Below are 22,074 nucleotides of genomic sequence, written 5' to 3'. Positions count from 1 at the left end.
GCTTGGGATTTGCAAAGTATTTTGATGTTGGTGGAAGGAAGTTAATGTATGTTACATATGCAGAGTGACTTGTAGTGACATCTTCCTTTCATGTTCTCAGATGTCATTTGGGTCAGTCTTTTCAAATGAACTTTGAACAAACTAATCATATATTTAAGTTTCATGCTTTATTATCTTGCATAAGTATTATCCCCCACTCCTGACAGCCTTTCTGTTAAGTGGAACCTTGCAAATTTGCAGTTTAGTCTTTCGCTCTTGTCTTCTCATTCCGAGAACATCAATTAACTATAAAGAGAGGAGACAGAAACAACAATGTAAGTTTGTGAATCGATACTGTACAAGATCAAATTTGGATTTTCTTAATCCATCAAATGAAGAAACAAAAGGTGGTTTCAACAATAAAAATGGTTTGAAACTAAGTAGATTATCGTAACAATTCTCTGTGATAATTACATGGTGTTATTCAGAGGTTTGCTGGAACAAACGAGGTCATAAACTGTGGATAATGTTCTTGAGGGTAGGGAGGTTTCTTAGTGTGTTCAACTAAATGCACTTTGAAACCCTCTACAGACCTTGGTGTTAATTGCCTGGCGGTCTAAAGAGGAACATGTGCAGAGACAAGGGAGTGGGGAGTTGCATGTGTGATTTAAGATGCTGCATTTCTGGGGGAATGGCTAAACATGTCTATGATGTTAAACTGATCTGCATTTTCAAACAGCAGTAGTAAGCCCTGCTCACCCACATGTGTAGGACAGACTACAATCCTACTCTATTAGGCTATTGGCAGTTCTGATTACGATATTCTGAGATTTTAATTAAATTTTCAAAAGAGCTAAGTTGGCACATGTCTTTGAGTACCTGGCTCCAGTTACGGATGCAGAGGTAATTTGAATATTTTGTCACATCCTATCCAAATGTCTTTAGCTATTCAGTAGAATCCTGGGACTAGTATTTTAATTCCCCATTCCCGCTTTGCATAGCTTGGAACTTTTCAGCGAGATGAGGCTCTCTGATCGTGCCCAAGCTCATGTACATAAACTCCCTTTGATTTCAAGGCTGAAAGATAAGCAATCCTAAAGAGTTATTAACAGCAATATCTTTTTACAAGCCCACAGTGTAATTCATTTCCAAGTCTATTATCAGTTCCAGAGAGAAACAGGAATAGCTCACATGAAAATAATGCATAGTCCAGTCTGAAGCCCTTGATTCATTGCGTATCATAATCACACAAAACTCCAGGTTTGCCACAGAAGTGCAATATAGGAGAGCAACTCAACAGTTGATAAAAATGGGCACAGAACAATGGTAGGGTGTTTTTTTTTTGGTCACATATACAATTTTCCAGTAGCTGATGTATTGCCACAGGTCCATGCAGGTTTTTTTTTGCTTGACCCATACTTTCTAGGCATGGATCTGAGTGGTTTCCCCCTTGCCTCGCTCCTTTACCCAAGGAAAACCTGACGGAGGTGGCACTGTGGTCTAAACCACTGAGTCTCTTGGGCTTGCTGAATCCCCGGTTTGAATGCCCATGACGGGGTGAGCTCCCATTGCTCTGTCCCAGCTTCTGCCAACCTAGCAGTTTGAAAGCATACTAGTGCAAGTAGATACCACTGTGGCGGGAAGGTAAACTGTGTTTCCATGCTCTCTGGCACTTGTCATGATCCTCCAGTAGCGGTTTAGTCATGCTGGCCACATGACCCGGAAAACTGTCTGTGGACATACACCGATTCCCTTGGCCAGAAAACGAGATGAGCGCTGCAACCCCATAGTCGCCTTTGCCTGGACTTAACCATCCAGGGGTCCTCTACCTTTTACCTAGGCATGGGTCTGAGTGGTTTCCCCCTTGCCTCACTCCTTTACTCAAGGAAAACCCGATCTTTAGTGCTAAACTGGAGCAAATGTCAATCGAGTGGATACCCATATTGCTGTTTGCTCTGATTGAGTGCCAAAGGAGTGGTTTTCCCTGGAGGAAAGCAGTAGGACAAAAGGCCACGTGGATGAGCCCTAAGTGGAGAAGCTTTGTGCCAATGAAAAATGTCGCTGGGGTGTACTTTTTCTTGACTGCAATCACTGCTGATAGAAGAAGGATTTATGATCTTTGGTCAGGAGTTTTCTAAAAACGAGTCAACACGACACAAAAGCTATTCCTGGAATTTCTGCCCCGAGGACTTCCAAGGAAAGGGAGAGACAGATAATATCGTACCATTCTGAGTATCGGGTAACATCTCTGTTAGGAGTTCCTTCAGGACATCTTGATATTTTTCCAGCTGTTTGGACAGATGTATTCCTATTTCTACTGGAGCAATCAGCTGTGAAGAAAAGCAGGGTTAACATGCAAAGAAAAAGCAATGTTTCCACAACTTTCTGCCTCACACACGCTGAAGGAATCATTAGTGTTGGATCATTTGTTATTGCTTAAAGGTATTTCCTGATCCAGTATTTTAGCATTTGACTTTGTGACCTGTGGAGCAGGATTAAGTCACTCATTGAAAGGGAGGTTGCAAAAGCCAATGCCAGTTGTTTCTCATCTTGTAAGTCTTGACAATTTATCAAGTTTTTAAAAGCTGAACGCTGCAGTCCAGTACACCATGAGCAGCACCATGTGAAATCAGTGGAACTCTGATCTGGATTGTGGTTGAACCATAGGCCTTAAATTAAAATATGTCAAGAATGTCACATAAGGAAATATCCGGTCTGCATGGATGCAGACAAATTCCTGAAATACAGAACTGCAGGATAAGACTTCTGGGAGCAAACTTAAATAATATAAACTCCATATTTAGTTATGCTACCCAGTTTCATGATTTTAAAGCACTTCCAATAGGCAATCCAGCCAAATGGATTAGAATAATGAAGATTTTGGTGTGGTAAATTTGAGATAGATGGGAACTTGATCACAGGTCTTGAGTGGTTGGACAAGCTTAATTTATAAAATTACTTAGCTACAAATAGGTCTTCATTTACTAAGGCTTGCCAATACTGAACAGAGGGTAGTACCTATACTTTAGGGACATGGGAAGCCACATTATCCTGCGTTAGACCACTGGTCCATCAATTTGGTATTGTCCACACTGGCTGAAAGCTTCTCTTCATGGCTTTAGGCAGGGGTTTCTCCCAGCCCCGCCTGAAATCATCAAGGATTAAACCTGGAACTTTTTGTTCTACTCCTGAGCCACAGCCATTTCCATTTTCAGAACACCTTTGCTTGCAGTAAGATCAGTGAGAGGGATGTGGAGGTAAATTTGGCCTTGAAGCTCAAGACACCTGTCTACATTTTTGAGGTTTGCCATTAACATAGTGTTGCTTCTGGAAGAGTTAGTGGAAACTTCACATCACAATATGAACATAAAATATATTAAAGATTATAAAGGAGACTAAACAATGAAGTAGATGAGAGATGCATAAACTGTAGATCTGAAGCAAGTGTTGCAGTTAATCAGTAAGTTGGTGGTTGGGGGAGACAATTTCCTAAGCTAAGTTGTAATTCACAATAGTAGCTAGGCAGGACAGCTCCTGAAGCCTTTGTAGCTTTGTAATTCTTAAAAAGGCCAATTTGTATGTGTGATTAGTTGACTTGACTGTATCACATCCTGTTAGGATTGCAGCTGTATACAACACATTAGAGCACACACCTTTTATGTAGGCACAACATTTCAACAAATATAAACCGGTATTTCAGACTGTTCTCAAGCCATTTTCCTACTTTCATTTAGATTGTTTAAGGGAATGAGTCAACTTCATTCAAATAAGAGGAAAATAACAGTCATATTTTACTAGTGATTTTTGATAATTTCTCTTTCATTCAGCTCTAGTGCCATTCTAGGGACTAAGTGATAGTTTTGATATAAGTAAAAAAAGCCCCTTTTCCCTTATGGGGTACCCATGAGCCCATATAGAGTCCTTTTGTAGGTTCTCTAGCGGTAGGAGAAAATAACAGAGACCAACCAGAGAATATGGAGAAGCAAAGCAGCTAGTCAGCCTGATCTTTATTAAAGCTGTTGCAACAGGGTGCTCCCCCCACATGCAGGAGAGAGGAGGGACCCAGACCAATGCATGCCAGCCCTTATACAGACATTTTAAATTGCCTGCCCTGGAGTCTAAGACCACCCCCAGAAACTTCATACATACATCGCAGAAGGGGTGTAGCCCAGGACCACCCCCCAGATACATCATATCTACATCACAGAAAAGGTGGTCTACAACAGAAATCTGAGTGTGTTGTTTATCTCCTGTCTGGCAAGTAACCTGATTGCATTATCTGGGTTTTGGTCACTCTTTTGTTATTATAACTACTTAATTCCTGAATCTAGGTCACAGGTCACAGGCTCACACCCTGTTCATATCTTGAATGTGCCCTTAAGATAGGATTTGTGAGGAAAGAGACAATGGGGAGGTTTCCCACTTTGACCTTGCAGAGAAATATTTGAGGTCAATTTGTTCAGGACCTAATCTGTGGGGTTTCAGACATGTGGTTTATATATACAATTATGAACATTTTTTAAATATATGACCTTAAAATTCTTATAACAGTTTGTTGTAATAATAGCATTTGTATGAAATTGATAGATTGTCCCACAGATTCCCTTGGAATCTTGCAATCTTGCAAGACGTTGGATGGATGATACAAACTAATAATAAAACGTTACAGAGAAGTGAGGACAACAGTGAATTTTTACCAATGAAAGCACAGATTCTGCCCAATGAGAATTGAAATAAGCTTGCCTCTTCATCAGCATTTTACCTGCTAATCAGTGTGATGCTTTGTCTCATATGTTAGAAGAACTACCTGCCTGTACCTGTCTTGTTTGTTTGTTTAAAAGTATTTGTAAGCCACTTAATACTTTTAAAATCTCTAAGTAGTATACAATACAAGAAACAAGCAGTATCAAAACGCAGCAGCCTAAAACCACAGAAAAGCAAATAATGCAAAAATCAAGGGAATTGAATCACATAAAAAGAGTATAACCTTATGGTTCAGGGAAAGCCAGGACAAAAAGTTCATGAATGGTATACAACTAAGTTTGGACCCCCCCCCCCCAGCACAGGTATCATATGTGCACATCTATGTGCTTCATTCAGCAACTTGGCTGCAGCATTCTGCACCATCTGTAGCTTCCGGTCCAATCCCAGTTGTAGTCCACAGACTCACTCATATAGTCTCTGTCTTACCAGGATTCAATCTCATCCAGCCCACCACTGCATCTAGGCACTGTTTTAAAAAAGTCATGGCCTCTCATAATTAAGGTGCAAAAGAGAAATAGAGCTGGGTGTCATCAGTGTAATGGTTGGCATAATTTGGAGCACAATTTACCTTGATGATCTGTCCTTCATCTTCTGACAGCTCAGGAAAATCTCCTGTGTCTGATTGCTGCTGCAAAGTCAGAGATTTCTTCTGTGCTCGGTTCCTCTCTTTCTCCTAGGGCCAAACGACAAGAGATATTAAGAATGGCACTTTGGGGTGGGTCACTGTATGAGAACCAAGTTGGCTATGTTGCCATTTCAAATGAATATAACAATGGTGACAGGCAATAGCAACTGGTCACAGCATCATTGTCAACAAAATCTGGCTAAAGCTCACTGCTTGAGCAGTGTCACTGCCCTGAACCAAAATTCTCCAGATGCAAAGACTTCCTACAACATCATTTCCAAGGAGAAGCTTGTTCCACTCCATGGTCCTTTGAATTTAAGTCCGATGGCACTGGGGTCCACATCTCATTCCTTGAACCCCGAGAAGATATCACTGCTACATTACTCTGATTATTGGATCACAGGCTCTTCTGAGGATCAGGAGAGCCTTGATGAGCTTTCTCCAAAGCAGTCCCCACAGCTTGAAACCCCACTGTCTAGAAAAAGCCAACAGCTGCAGCAAAAGGCACTGGCGTTTTAACTGGCAAGATCTGGCACTCATGGACTATGTGGGTCAGACTGTAGAACTTTGCCAGCTGTTCTAAAACACTGCTGAGACAGCTTGCATTTTCTGTCCATGGTTCTGAACCAGCAGCTTCACCCTTATCCAGGGTCCTGAACTTGCCTTAATTTTCTGTCTGTTCCTGGGCTTATTGAACTACTGTGGGCTTGGGCCAGAATTTCCATTGGTGGTGGACATCACCATGGATCATGCCAAACAGGAGGTGGAGAAACAGTTGCAGAATGGTGAGCATATAAGACTTCCCGGTACTCTTTCTAATTCTGTCTTAGGAACATAAGAAACTCAGTAGACTGGCAGTAGCTCTCTGATGATTCAGACAGGAACTTAATTCCAGCCCTGTCTGGAGATGCCCAAGACTGAACCTGGGACCTTTTGTATACAAATCATGCATGTTAACATTGAGTTGTGGCATTTCCTGAGCACTGGCACACTGTTTTCCAGATACCAACCTGCATTTTTCTGAAGTCATCAGGAGTGTAGAAGGCGAGATACCCTTCACTCTGTTTAGCCAGCATGGCTACCATGTAGAGGAACAGAAGAGTTACCACCACCTTTCTTGGAACCATCCTAAAGCATGCCAAAAAATAAAATAAAAATATATGTGATTGGTCATAGACTTGCCAGATACCACATGTGACTTTCCAATCCAGGTTTGTGTGGTCTTTTCCACAATGAGAATCTACATGCCAGAAATTATGGTCACAGTTAAGGCTGAGCGGCACTCTCTGGCGAGGTCGGATGGACATGATTGTGGCAGCTCAACCAGCCAGAGCTGCAAAGAATCTTGCACAAAAGTGATGCCCATGTGTCCCACTATAGGTTTTCCAGTCCTCTACACCAGGAATGTGAAACCTTTGAACATCCCGATGCCACTCTACTACAACTTCCACCAGCCCCAGCAAGCATGACCAATAGCCAGGTTTGGTAAGAGTTATAGTTTGGCAACACTGGGCCAAATACCAGATTATTTTATTTTTATTTATGTGATTTCCATCTCACTCTTCATCACACATAATTTAGGGACAAGGCACAGCAAGCTGAAATATAACACCCAGTAAGAACAAAATGGAAAGCACTTAAAAATATTACCACCCCTCCTCTGTTAAATATGTTAGTCAGAATTGCCATGTAACACAGCATAATACAACAAAGAAGTGTTTGGTAACCCGGGCTCTTAAGCAGGAATGGGGAACCTGTGGCTCTTCTCATGTGGAAATCTAAATTCCTTCAACCCTAGCCAGTGTGGCCAGTGGGCAGGGATGATGGAGCTGGAATTCAAAAATGTTTGGGGGCAACAGGTCCCCTACCCTTGCTCTAAAAGCTGAAATAGAAAGCTGGTTCCCTGTTTAGAACATGGAAAGCAGTATATAGGGAGAGCAAAATATGATCTGATGGCTGATGATTAATAAGCACTTATTAGTTATTCAGCAAGTCAGCTGAAAAACGTTCATAAATCTACAATTTACAGGCGAAACTGCACACCATCTGAAACTGCTATTATATTGCTTAGGACTTTGCTTGCTAGAATTGAGATAATGAAGCAGGAATGTGATGCAGTAAAGTGTATCTGGAACTACATCTTTTGCCTAATAAAAAACCCACCTCTTTTCTCAGTGGCCATTCATATTCCAGAAAGTAAGTCATCAGAGCAACTGTATAGGTAAGGGAATTGACTCTGGACTTCTTCTAATGGTTTGAGAGCATAAAGCTGCAGTCCTATACCCACTCAATAATAAACCACATTAAACTCAACGGGGGCTTACTTCTGAGTATACACACACACAGGAGTGCACTGTTTGTGTAGCATTCAAATTCATGCTCCTCGGGAAATGGCAACTGGATGACTCAAGATGCAAAGTGCTGGAACACAACCCAGACAACCTTCACAGACTTCTTTGCTCACATGCCAAGTGGATTCACACACAGCCATTTCCACTTCTGTGAGCATGGGGCTTGTGTGCTCCTGTGTTACCTCTTCTTGCTTCTTGGTGCCATTATTCCCAACACCTGTGGGCAGCATCTCAAGATCCATTTGAGAAAGCTGACCTGTGCTCGCTGGCACATCAGAATGCTGACTTTCTTCTTCTTCTTCTTCTTCTTCTTCTTCTTCTTCTTCTTCTTCTTCTTCTTCTTCTTAGCTGAAACAAGGACTTGGGAAGACCTTGGTTGTGTTTCTTCTCTAGCTACTAGATAACATCAAAACCCAGGGGTATTGACAGAAAGCTTTTAAAACAGTTGACCAACACCACTGGCTTGTTATAAGGAAATAACCTACTGCATTTATAACCAAATCTCCAGGAGTTTTAAATTGCTGTTCAATATTGCTAGCTATGCTGTAGATTTATAGCTGTGTTTCAGAAATCTAGTCATTCAAGTACGGGAATGTGCATGAGGGTTTTGCATCTTTCCTCCTTACCATTTGTCCCCTGATGAGAAAGCTCTTGGCAGAGAAACATATTGCTTTTCCTATTAGTATTATTGTAATTCCCCTCTTTTTCTTTTCCTCCATAAGCTTCACAGAGGGGAAGAAAAGAATCAGACAGCTGTGTCACAGTCCCTAATCTTATAAGAGACCTAATAAGCTCATCTGGTCAATTCCCATTGGTGCACTGAGCTCCTTAATAAACCTTGATAGGTTGTACAGAGCTAAGAACATGGTTTGTCACTCTCACTCTATGGGAGCCTGACTTTAAGGGGCTGCTGTAAACCAGTTTTCGACTTGACTGGACAGCAATACCACATCACAAGGAGGATTTATGTAAACATTCAAGAGCCTTTTAATTATTAAATGCTCTTTGTTGAACAAATTTAATGAAGCATGGTCCAAGTACTTAGAAGCTTTGCTCATTTTTATCCTGAGACTTAATTAATTTTTTTAAAAGTGCTTTTGGCATTATTCAAGTATTGCTCTTGGGTCAGATTTAGTTCTAAACCAAGCCTTTATGTACCAATAAAATTGTGCAGGATCTGAAACCAATATTGTACAGCACCTAAAAACTAATTCTTCTGGTGCATTTATTACCCAGATGTATTAGGGCATGGAAGATGAAAAAGAACTGAGCATGGTGCCATTTATATGACATTCCTCTGTGGAGTTTTGGGGGAGTACTTTAATTTAGTACATCAAAAATCCAAAATTTTCATTGCACCCAGAAATCTTGATCTCACACCTATCTGCTCAGGTGCTGCAGGGTCGCCCAGGATGTGCTGCAGTACTCACATGAAAAGTTGAAAAGCTAGTGCAAGAAATGTTGCACCACATTGTGCACAATGCACATTTCTGACTGCACACAAGAGCACAAACCTGAGAAGTATCTGATGTAATTACACCTTTAACATGGATGAGGTGGGTTTCAGTTCTATTCCTGGATCATGTTCTATCTAGATCAGAAATAGGGAGGCTGTGGCCCTTCAGATGTTGCAGACCTCTAACTCTCACTGCCCCAGTCAGCATGGTCATTAGTTGGGGATAACGGTAGTTGGTGTCCAACAATATTTAGAGGACCACAGGCTTTCCATCCCGATATAGATACTGGTCCAGATCACATGTTCAAATGCAGAACAATAAAGGAAATTGTGTCACAACAACTGCATGGCTACAGATGCACAAGGTGTTATGATCCCTGAATCCAGCAACAATTCAGGCACAGAACTGGAGGTTGCAGAGGCACCAGCTAAGGAGCTAGATCAAGGAGCAGGGTTCTAAATAGACTGCTCAACGTCAGGAGACCACTAGAAGTCCCCAGAAGAACCTTTCATTACACCAGGGCTTGTAGAACCAGAGCCAGAATCCTCAAGGGCACCTTCCCATGAGACTGAGGAACCAAATGCCTCCCACACTACCTCACTGGTCCAGCAGTGCAGGGCACACATCAGACAGGAGGGCATAGAATGGAAGAGAAGCACCTTTCTTCAAACCAGAGGGTTCAGCCTTTAAGAATTTGAAGTTCTCCAATAGGGGCAGAGCCTAGGAGAAGCAGTCCGGAGTCAAAGGCTTAAAAAATCTCAGCCTGCAGTCAGTTTCTTTTATAGCAAGCTGCCTAAATGGAACTATCCTACATTAAACCCCTCACTACTGGGAGAGGCCCGTCCCATTTCACCACCTGAGGCACTCCCCCCCCCCCCGCCACCTCTCCCATCAAAGCCTTGCTTACCAGGGTTGCATGGTGGTGGCTTCCAGCAAAATCTCACGAGAGTTCCACGAGATCTCATGAGATCTCACCAGAAGCTGCCGCTTCTTCTCCTCACTTCTCCAGTGGCAGCAGGGGCAGGTGGGGCATCCGTGGGGCAGATTCTGCCACTAGGGCAGCTGCCTCTGTCTGCCTTATGGGCTGCCCAGCCCTGCTCACAACTCTCTGAAACATTGAAGAACTGTTTCCAATGTGGACAATACTGATCTAGATGGATCAATGGTCTGGCTATATAAAGCAGATTTTTTTGTGATCCTACCATAAGGCTCGCAATGCATATTTGCAGGGGCAAATACCCCTTTGAAATCCTGCAGATGATAAAGCAGCTTGGAGGCCAATGTAGAGTGGAGAGGTAGCTGACAAGGAAAGGGGTAAGCACCCACTGGCCCCAACACCACATCATTCCTTCACAAAGCTGCATTCTCTGCAGGTGGGTGGATATGAAAGGGCCACTAGGAGTTTGTTACACACTTACACATGCAGCGTCTAATTTGGCACTGAGCAGCCAGGTGCAAAGGAAGACTGAGCTTTTGTTGCTCTAATAGTAGACTCTAGCCAGTCTTCAACAAGTCACACAAAAACTGGGCTAGTGGGAGCATGTCAGGGAGGAAGTTATACTTTTTTTAGTCCCTACTTCTCTCATGGAGCTGTTGCCACGATCCTGGAACTCCTGCACCTGTATCTGTATATTCAGTGGGAGAAAAAGCAGTCATTTGCATATTTAGTTCGTAATGCACTGTTTGTGCCAATTAGTGCCCCCCTCCAACCCCCTCCGATTGCTACTGGGAACCAACAGATTCCAATAAATCACTATTTTGCATGTGCTCTTTATTTGCAAACCACTTAACCGCTGCCATTATCTTCTTTTTACATTAGCACTTCCATCCTTCGTTGGAACATTTGGAGCCACCTTCATTCATTTCAAATGGTGCCCTTAAATAAACCCATTTCTTTAAATAATTGCTGTGTTTAGTCCTCCCCCCCCCCCAAGAACCTGACAGTTCAGAACTATTATTTTGGCTATTTTTGAACCCAGTGTTGATGAGCTTTGTTTCCATTCTGCTGCACATTTGGCTGTGCATCATTTCCATGGACACAGTGTGCACAGCACATCAGAAACCGGAAAACGTCCAGTTTCTAAAAGATTAAAATAAAATGTCTTCCTTGAATAGGAAGAGAGACAAAAGGTCGACATTTTTCATCAGGTAAAAAAAGAAGCAGCAGCATATATTCTATTTCCTGACCAGCTGTCATGCCTGCAAATTGTTGCTAGGGACCAGAACCCCAGAGTAAATTTGTGGATTCTGCTTCGAGCCAATTGCACCATAAGGTTGAGGGAAGTGTGGTTTGCTATGATTTGAAAGGGTGCTGCCCAGATCTATATAACACAATCTGCCTCTCTTTCTTTGCACAACGTTACCTTTGCATGATTGTGCTTTCGTGCTACTTTATTTGTAATTTCAGCATAACACTGCAGAGCCTCAAAGCCAGTTAGCTTCCCCCTTGCTCTTGACTAGCCTCGCTGTTTCTCTGCTACCGGGGAAAGAGCCCCTAGTTTTTCTGTTGTTTGATTGGTGAGACTACGGATTGCCCCTTCCTTGTTTTGCAAGCAGGGCACGTCTTTCAAACATTAACACTGCAGCTCGGTGCCTCCCAAGGCGAATAGTGTGTTTGCTGTTTGTAAATTAGCTGCACTGGTAACATTTTGAAAAGGTGTGATTCAAAATTGGACATCTTCGGGGCCTGATTCCCTTTCTCTGACCATTTTTTCCAGGTGTCATCGTGCACATAGGTACAAAACAAGGGGGAAATTAATGTGGAGGCAGAGAAGGAATTGTAGGAAGCACTGTCTCTTTTGTTTAAACATTTGCTTTTTCCCCTCTCCTCTACCCAGAAAGATTAGAATTGGGGAGCCAAACTAGACATAACATTTGCCAGGTTCATTTTTCTTTAACAAATAGGCAACTTGGGGAGGGGGAGCTGAATTCGGACCAGGTCAGGGAGGCATGGGAGTGTTAACCCTTTGTCCACGTCATGGCCTGGGGTTGAAATCAGACTGTTTCCCATGCCTGCCTTTCGCAATGGGAATAAAACTCCCATCAGTGTCAAGGAGGGATTTCTTCCTATTGAAAATAGCAGGTGTGGGGGTGAACAATTCCAAGTGGGAAACTGGTGGGGGCAAAGGGTTAAAGGTCTCTGCCCATAATATCAAGGTCCCCCAATTCAGCTTTTTGTTGAGGAAAAAAATCAACCATGTAAGGGCAAGCAATGTGTCAAACATCACATTTATTTTGGACCAACATTGTTCCTACTGTTAAGCAATTTTTGATAGTCTGTTTTCTTCTTTTTCCAAATTCTGTAACTTGAAAGAGTTGCACATTGCTTCTTTGTTTATGATTACCTTGCCTTCCCCTATTGTTCCCCTTGTGTTGGATTTCAGATTGTATGCTCCTTGGGGCAGCTGGGACCTGTGCTATTGTGCTCTGTGAAGTGCCACGCACATTGATGATAATTTTTTAGCCATGTTCAGTCAGCAGAAACTCTCCCCATGATCAGAAACGGTGGTAAGTCAGGATTCTCACTCTTATGGAGGTTTCTCAGACCTTCATGCTAATCATGCAAAGATCTGAAGCACAACCTGCTTGTGCCTGAGGACACTGGGGATGGTACTTAAGTTCATGCATGCCCGTGCCCTCATCAGCAGTTTAACATTTCCCTGGTTTAACATTTTGCGTGCTCAGGCAAATGCCTGGATATAGCTTTAGTGTTGGGGCTAAACGACATAGCATCACAAATGTGTGGCTGCTGCCAATTCACATTGCCTTGCAGATCTCCCGGGTGATTTTAATTAAAGAAGATGCATTACATGATAATGTGGAGCTTGTTATTTCCCTTCTCTACAGCAGTGCCTGCTACTTAGAATGGGACATAGAAACTCTGAGAACAGTGAATGATAATGGGGATTCTGCGACCCCCTGGGTATTGCTGGACTACAACTCCCATCAGTCCCAACCAGCTTGGCCAGTGGTCAGGGATAATGGGAGCTGGAATCCAGCAACAACATTTGGAGGGTCACAGCTTCCCCATACTTGGTGTAAGGGATGGGGGAGAAGGGGGAGAATGTGGGAATGCAAGTAGCTTTCCAAAAACGATAAAATAAAAAGTCATATTTGGATTTGACCTTCTGTCCAAAATTAACCCCAGTCCTCATTGCAATGTGATAGTTGCTTTAAAATGGTTTTTGTTCTTATAAACTGCTCAGAAGACCATTTGGGCAATGGAGGGGGCTATAACTACAAGCAATGAAAGTTCAGAAGAGATAAGTGTATAGAAAAGCAATGCATATGTGCCAGAGACTCTGTTTTAATGAGGCATCAGCTTTTATAGGTAAGGATTTAATTTATCAGGTACACAAAGTGGACTGTGACACTGAGAAGATCCAGATGTGATGGGACGTTGTAACTGCAGAGTCCCAATCATTGTAATAATATTGGTGTGGACACAGTGGTAGCCTTTCTTGACATCACTAGAGTGAAATTCACCCATACTTTGAGCCTCCACAGAAGATCTGTGCATTGTCAAGAATTTTCTAAAGTATGCTTACATTGCACAGAGATCGAAAATGGTTTTTTAAATTATTATTCACACAGGGAAAGAAGCCAGAAGCCCATTCTTGTTCAGTTGTCCTGGGCTTACAGAGTGAACATTCTGGGCCACAAAACAGAATGAAATATCCATATAAGGAGACATCTGAGATCCCTAAACTCCACTGTCTCTCCACGGAAGATTTACATTGCATAGAAATGAATGGGCAGAAATACTTACCTAGTGAATGTGCTGCCTCCTTGTCTGTGAAACAGTGCTCTGCAGATTCCCCTTGTCTGTTCTTCTCTCTGGTCTGATCTCATTGGCCTTTATATAACCATTACCAGCTCCTAATGACATCAACAGCCTTTGTCAGTATTCATGGCCCTTGAATACATTGGATTGATTGGAAATGTAGGGACATAGAAATGGTTTTGTTGCACAGACCAGGTAAGAATCCTGAGTTTCCAAGGAGCGTTGCTTCCCTTGGTTGCTGCCACTGGGAATTCTTGGCTGTGCTTCCATCCCCATCCCTTTCCTCCCCCAGTGGCGTAGCGGGGGGGGGTGCAGGGGGGCCCGGCAGCACCGGGCGCAACATCTGGGGGGGGCACTCGCACTTGCAGCTCTCTGCCCCTACCTGGCTCACTCTCTCTCTCTCACTGCAGTGCTGGCTGTGCGAATCCGATCCGAGCCGCTGGGTCGCCGCCCACTGTGGAGGGGGTGGGTGCCAGGCGTGCGGTGCAGAGAGAGCGCGAGGGGCTATCTGGGGGAGGGACAGTGCAGCGGCCGCCCAGCGCAGCACTGAGCACGGGAGAGAACCACACCAGACCAGCCCAGGCAGCAGCAAGAAGAAGCTGGCAGCGGCGGCAGGTTAGGGGTTAGGGGGCACAAATTACTTGCCTTGCCCCAGGTGCTGACAACACACGTTACGCCGCTGTCCTCGCCTCCTTCCCAGTGATTTTGTTAAAATGTTTGATCCACAATCCTAAATAATTGTAAACACTCACAACGCCATTTGAATTCAAGGAATGGCCTTTTCATCTTAGTGACAAAGTTCTTGCTGAGCGTCTCTTAATGCAACATTACATATTTTGGAGCACATCTTAAATCGTACACTGTGAATGCAACAAATATGTTTGCAAATACAAGTATATGCAGAGGTATACGCATCAGAATGCCATGCTTGGCTGTAGCTCCTTGTTGAGTATATAAAGGTAAAGGTAAAGGTACCCCTGCCCATACGGGCCAGTCTTGACAGACTCTGGGGTTGTGTGCCCATCTCACTCAAGAGGCCAGGGGCCAGCGCTGTCCGGAGACACTTCCGGGTCACGTGGCCAGCGTGACATCGCTGCTCTGGCGAGCCAGAGCCGCACACGGAAACGCCGTTTACCTTCCCGCTGGTAAGCAGTCCCTATTTATCTACTTGCACCTGGGGGTGCTTTCGAACTGCTAGGTTGGCAGGCGCTGGGACCGAACGACGGGAGCGCACCCCGCCGCAGGGATTCAAACTGCCGACCTTTCGATCGGCAAGTCCTAGGTGCTGAGGCTTTAACCCACAGCGCCACCTGCGTCCCTTGTTGAGTATATACTTGCTGACAAACCCAAGTTGACTTTGGGTAACAGGGGTGGGGAATCTCAGACTTGAAAGCCAAATGTGGTCCTTCAAGCCCCTCTATCTAGCCCTCAGCATTGTCCCCAGAGCACAACTGAATGTGCTCCTTGCCTGTTGTCTGGCTCAAATGCGTGATGATGCCTCTTGCTTGACTGGATAGAGGTTGCAGAGGTGGCTGTGTCGAAACCTGTGATTTTTGCTTGGCTGTAATGTAGCCTGCCACACATGTATCTGGTCCTGAGCACCACGGACATGTGCCCCCACCCCCCGGAAGGTTGTCCATGAATAAATGTGGCCATGGGCTGAAAGAAGGGGTTTCCTTTCCTTGCTGTAGAACATGGGCCAGGCTTCAAGCCCGTGAATCTTGTCGACCATTCTCTGTATTCTAGAGTAGCTGGCTTGATTTCCTGTTACTTAATTTGCTAAGTCTTAATATCTATAATTAGGCTGTGCAGAATTTCATACCAACAGAGAGTACATCCATGTTTGTTTGTAAAGGAAGTCTTTCAGTGTTTATCAGTTTGGATGAATTGTGGAAAATTACAGCTTTTAAGCATTTTTTTTAACCACTTACCCATATCTTTTAAGTATTACAGAAAATTAAGGTGTCACTCCATAATTATGTAAACACTGAGATTCTGAAAGTTAAATCTTTACCACTGTCAGAAATGATAACTCACATTACTTACACAAAGCTGTGCCAAATAAACATTTTTAATTCAATGTATCATCATCTGGAGTGTGCAATTCATTCCCCCCCCCCTCATGGATTACTTTGCCTAGACATACATGACACTGATTTATGATGAACCTTTCTATTTAATGCTTTGTGCATACATGGTAAAAGTTACTTACAAACGGGTAGATCTTCCAAGTCTGCATTTCATTCTGTTATTGAACTATTGCCCTGGGGGGCTATTCTTTGAAGCCCAGACACTTGAAACTGTAATCTCAGCTTTCTTCCTTTCATTAGTCTAAGTGAGTGTGTGTAGCCCTGAGGTGAGTGGGAAAATGCTTCAAAGTATGAAGGTAGCAAACTTCCTCTGAGACTACCTATCATCTATCTATCTATCATCTATCTATCTATATCTATCTATCTATTATCTATCTATCTATCTATCTATCTATCTATCTATCTATCTATCTATCTATCATCTATCTATCTATCTATCATCTATCTATCTATCTATCATCTATCATCTATCTATCTATCATCTATCATCTATCTATCTATCTATCATCTATCTATCTATCTATCTATCTATCTATCTATCTATCTATCTATCTATCTATCTATCTATCATCTATCTATCTATCTATCATCATCTATCTATCATCTATCTATCTATCTATCTATCTATCTATCTATCTATCTATCTATCATCTATCTATCTATCTATCTATCTATCTATCTATCTATCTATCATCTATCTATCTATCATCTATCTATCTATCTATCTATCATCTATCTATATCTATCTCTATCATCTATCTATCTAATCAGTCAGCCACTTCCATTGATTGATACACTGTACAGTGGAGTGCAGATGGCCTGGGTTTTAAAAACCTTTTAGATGTTGGCCCTAATTGCTGCTTTTATTATGATTATCTGTTTGGCTCAATTATTTATTATCGGTTGCATCTATCCTTGATTGCATTTGTAAGGTGCTCTGGAAGCCTTGTTGACCAAAGCGTAGGGCAGACATATCTAAAATAAATGACAAATAAATAACAGATTCTTTATTTATTTATTTCAAGGAACATTTCTCCTGCTGTGTACAGATTCCGAGCATTCTCTCTGCTTTCCAGATACAAGGGGGTTGGAGACGTGGGCTGCTTAAAAGAGTTTTCCTCATCTGCTTTGGCTGACAGCATCTCAATGCAAACACGTTCAACTATAGAATTTCGCCCAAGTTTTATGACACGTTCCCAGTTATCATCCCAGTCAATAATGTCATCTTCGATCAAAACACACCCTAGAAATGTGCTGGTAGTTAAGGCACTCCCCAGAGCCCTTTGTATTTATGATAGGTTATCGTAAATCCTGTGAAGGGGGCCCAGATGTAAACCTCCAGGAGGGGTCAAATGGCTTTGCTGCTCAGAACTTTGTGCCTTCCCCTGACGAATTTGTGACACCAGTTTTCATTTTAATTGAGCTTTAATTTTTTTTACAGCAATGATGGATGTGGCTGCGAGACAGCAGATGGTGCTGGGAACAGCAAATTAATTATCAGGAAAGGTCATTCTTTGAAAGCACAAAACTTTCATATCTTTCTCCCTTTTTTGTGCCAGTGAAATGTGTCTGCCAGCCAGCATGAGGGACAGTTTTAAAAATAAAAATAAAATGGTTAGATCAATCATATTTGTATCAATTAGATGTCAGAGGACAAATTAACTATGCCGATGTGGTTTCCACGGCATGCGTTTGTAGAGCTGCTGCTGGAGCACAACCAACGCTCTTCAAAAGACATACCTGGTGGAAACTGCCGAGGAATCATTAATTACAGTGAGGCGATGCTTGTTTTCAACACGTGAAGATGAGATCAATAGTCTTCTGATGGAGGAAGACTCACAGCTCCTGAAATCCACTGCTAAATTCACTGTTTCAGTTTAAATGGAGCTGAGTTTTGGGGCCAAAGGTTTGGATTAGCGCCGTAGCAGACGGTGCAGTGGGGCTGTGCTGCTTACCTGGCCAAATTGCTGCTGCTGCATACTGTGACAGAAAGGAATGAAGTGGAAGCATGGGCAGCATGGTGCAAATGTCCTGGCAGGAGCGCCAGATTGGCTCCAATGGCATGTTTGCACTGCACCAATCTTGCTACCCTCTCTGTCATGGTTTGCAGCAGTGACATAGCAGGAGGGAGGTTGGCAAGCAACACAGCCTGACCACATCATCAGCTACTGAGCATGTCCAGTCCCTGCTATCTCCAGAGAAAAGGATCAGATAGCAGGTGATGGGAGATTTCTCAGACAAAGGTTCAGGAGAGCCGCATGGGCTATATCAAGCATGGGGAACCTTTAGCCCTCCAGAAGTTTCTGAATTACAACTTCCATGATCTCTGGCCATTAGCTATGTTTGCAAGGGCTGTTGGGAGTAGTAGTTCAGCAACATCTGGGGGGCCAAAGATCCCACTCCTAAGCTGGATGGGCAAAACTCTCGTCTGTAGCTTCCTATGACATGATGCTCAAACAGAATGGTTATTGGAGATTATCTCCATTGCCCAGTGGATGCATTCAGATGATTGCAAAGGCTTCCTAGCCACGGCATACAAAGCTGTGAATGAACACCATAACTGTGTGCCCTTCTCTTAATCCTTCCTGGCCCTCTTCCTGTTGTGCTGGCTTCTGCATTAAGAGCCTGTTTTGAGTTAAGCCAGGGTTCCCTGTTGCATCTGAACAGGCTGATGTGACATCTGTTCTGTCTATGATCCTGGCTTATTTTCCTGGTTTGTTAACTGGCATGAACCCTGAGTTGCTGGGTTCAGATATAACAGGAAACTCTTCTTAATGCCGAACCCAGAGTGCAATAGAAGGATGGCAGTCTAGAGGAGGGGGGAGTGAGGAGCAAACAGCCTTGGTGCTCATCCACACCTCCATAAACCATGGTTTATAAAACTTTTGCAGACCATCTAAACTCAGCCATTGAGTCCTTGGACCAAAATTACTGTATATATTCAAGTTGCTTCTCCTCTTTTCCTGAAATTCCACAAGTCTTTGGATGGTTAGGTGATGGAGGACCAATTCACGCAATCCCTGAGCATGTAGAGTAGGTGGTACTATAGAAATAAATACAATTAACATGGGTGGCTGCTTTTTCTTGATTGCACCATGATTAACAAATGATTTGTTGTGAACACAAATTGTGATTTGGCACATCTCTGCTCAACTCTCATTAAGTTGATTTGTGCATAAATCACAGCATAAAGGGTTTGTGTGTGTGGTGGGGACCCATGTGCTGTCTGTTCATGAGAACTAGCATTTATTTAAATATCAAGCTGCGTTTGGTAACCAAACTCAAGGAAAACACAGCTACACCACAGATTTCTAACACTGTGTGTGCAAGCACCTTGCTCAGAATTCTAGGTAATGCAGACACATCATCTTACAGAGGTTTGTTTTAGAGGCACCCATCTTGTCCACTGGATCAAGCCCACACCAAACTCCACTTTTAATCCCTCTGTTTGCAAATGATTTGATCTGTGGTGTAAAACAGAGCATATTCTTATCCAAGCAACATTTGCAAACTGGTGCCAGTGAATGCACAGATGCATTCTGGACAACAGCCGCCACCACCGCTATCTGTGGGTGTTCAGCTTTGCTAATGAAGAAAAGTGCCTTTGGCAACTTTTAATACATTTTTCTTAATATTAGATTTTGTCCCCCTGCATACATAAATATTTGAAATTCAGAGGGTTTAAATACATGTTCACTCACAGCATAAATATTTTAAATGCACAGCCTTTAACTTGTGTTTCTATTCTTCCCTGCAGACTGGTTACATTTCTCCCAACTTCTCAGCAATGTAATTCATGTTAATTCACTGGAGCATAGCCGGGTTGGAAAGAGACAATCAATAGTAAGATTTAACTCCTGCTGGGTTCAGACCATATTGCGTACTCTGGCTCTTGGCCGGGGAAAGCAATGTCAGATTAATGGGGAATTCGGTGGGGGGTTTGTCACTTTCCTGGATTAACATTAAACTCTCACTTTCCCTGTCTTCTCAGATCCATGCCAAAAGCCCTGTGATCCTGGTCCTAATTTCAGCTGGGAATGTTTACTGATCCTAACAAGAGCTGATTCATTTTCCATGAGAGACCATGGTCCCCTACAGATTGTGGCATCTTGTCATCTTGTGCTCCCCCATAAATAACAAACTGACTTTGGCTACACCATTAATCAGATGCCAATGGCTGCCCCAGGCATGTGATAATGAAGGATATCAGATGTGAGGTTTCATCCTGTCTGTGAGTGCTACATAGCCTGCTGTGTACTCCTGGTTCAGATAGAAGATCAATGACAGGCACATTGATTCAGCGTACCTGACACTCATAAGCCATATAAGAATGGTGCCAAATCCTGGGCTGATCTCCATTAGGCCAGGTACCACACCTGAGGGTATCAGGGACTGGCAGGGCTCTGAAGTAGAGGCAGGGGGCTAGGAGAATGACCCAGGAATGGGGGCCAGTGATTTATGGGGTTGGGTGCTGGTCGCAAGGCAGCAACCAGGCCAGGGCGCACAGTATGTGGCAGAGGAAAAAGGGACAGTTCAGGTGAGGGATGGGTTAGTACTGTCCTCACCTTCCCCCACCCCACTGTCTCCTTGAACCAGGAGGGGATTGAAAAGGGAAGAGCAGTGATGACTTCCATGCAGGATAAATCTCAGGTTTCAGGCATGCAACCCATCAAAGGTATATAACCCGGAAGGAATGGCCCCGCTGTTGCTGCAACTTCTCCATGGGGTCCAGACCATGGACAGCTGCCTAGCGACTAGAAGCGTGCGTGCATGTATATCCAGAGCACTGTGGGAGCTGATGTTCCATACTTCTCCATGTATAAGACAAGGTTTTTTTCTTTAAAAGTTTTGGTAAAAAGTGGGGGTCATCTTATACATGGATAGTGCATAGGGTGGATGTTTGATTGGTTGTTGCCATGTCTGTCAGTGTTTATTGGGTGTGTTGTTGATTGCTGCGTCAATGGCTGGTGTTGATTGGCTGACTCTGTAGCAATTGGGCGGCGATTGACAGGTTCTGCTGGCGAGGGGGCAGATTTTGTGATGCATGTGGGTGAGCGATTTCCCGCAATCAAGAACCATAGGTAATCCTCTGCAAAAAAAAGCTCAACAACTCTGGGCAATCCTCCCCCAAAAGCTCAACAACTCTGTGCCATCTCTCCCCCCCCCCCATTTTCTTAAATTTGAGTCCTCCAAAATAGGGGGTGTCTTATACATGGGGGCGTCTTATACACGGAAAACTACGATAATTGTTTCTCTTGCCAATAAAGAGTTAAGTATCAGGTGTGTGCCTTACTTGTCTAGGGTGGGCTGTGACAGAGGCAATAGCAAGACAGGCTTGGGTTGTATAGACCCTGTCAAGCACACTTGCAGCTGGGCTTGGGATTCATCTCCTGAAGCCACATTATCTGTTCCTACCCAACTTACAGAGCAATCCTAATGAGGGGATGTGCAGATTGGCAAATCTACAGCTGCATCCAAAGCTCTGCCAGCTCATGCTGACCAGGGTAAAAGGTGGGGTTCCCTCTCTTGCTCTGCCAGTGGTATAGTTGGGAGGCCAAAGATTCAACCCTTCAGGGGATCCATGAGGCTTTGGATCCAGCAGATCCAAAGCTGGCAGATTCCTCCCAGTGCCCCATTTGGGGACTTTCTGGTGGTTATCACTAGCTGGAAAACTGCTGGTTTTCATGCCCACTAGGCCTGTGCTATTCCTCTTTACAAGTGGAGGCTAATGGAAAGAAGCTTGTGTGCTATTCTCCCTGCCCCCAGCACCAACAAAGGGGAGAGCACCACTCCACTCTTAGTAAAAGTGTAGGAAAAACAAGCAATGCTTAGTTTCACTTGTAAGGAAAAGAAGCAATGAAGATCCTTTCGTATTTCATATGAACTTTATTGTGTTGGTATTTGGGGAACTGCTTTCTGGGTTGGGCTTCTCAATCAGAATATTGGGAACTGCCTTTTACTCATACAGATGGTCCATTTACAGATATAGATGAATGGAACTGTCAATTCCAGTTCTCTCCATTTC

At 43.4% G+C, this 22,074-nt stretch overlaps 2 protein-coding genes across 2 annotated transcripts in view; one reads left to right on the top strand and one right to left on the bottom strand.

Annotated features, from left to right (window-relative positions):
• ETV7 (ETS variant transcription factor 7) overlaps positions 1-22,074 on the top strand; it is a 741,840-nt gene that overhangs the window by 354,278 nt on the left and 365,488 nt on the right. The window lies entirely within an intron of this gene.
• MLN (motilin) lies at positions 173-14,042 on the bottom strand. Its single transcript, XM_083746080.1, has 5 exons — positions 13,945-14,042; positions 6,379-6,496; positions 5,312-5,416; positions 2,204-2,309; positions 173-285 (listed from the first exon to the last, which is right to left on the bottom strand). Exons 1-5 carry the CDS (start codon positions 14,025-14,027, stop codon positions 278-280), a joined length of 420 nt encoding a protein of 139 aa, XP_083602206.1. The 5' UTR covers positions 14,028-14,042; the 3' UTR covers positions 173-277.

The sequence above is a fragment of the Podarcis gaigeae genome (genome assembly GCF_964106915.1).
Source record: "Podarcis gaigeae genome assembly, chromosome: 6".
Classification (NCBI taxonomy): domain Eukaryota; kingdom Metazoa; phylum Chordata; class Lepidosauria; order Squamata; family Lacertidae; genus Podarcis; species Podarcis gaigeae.
Note: the sequence above shows the minus strand (reverse complement) of the source record. Positions and strands in the feature narration are given on the sequence as shown.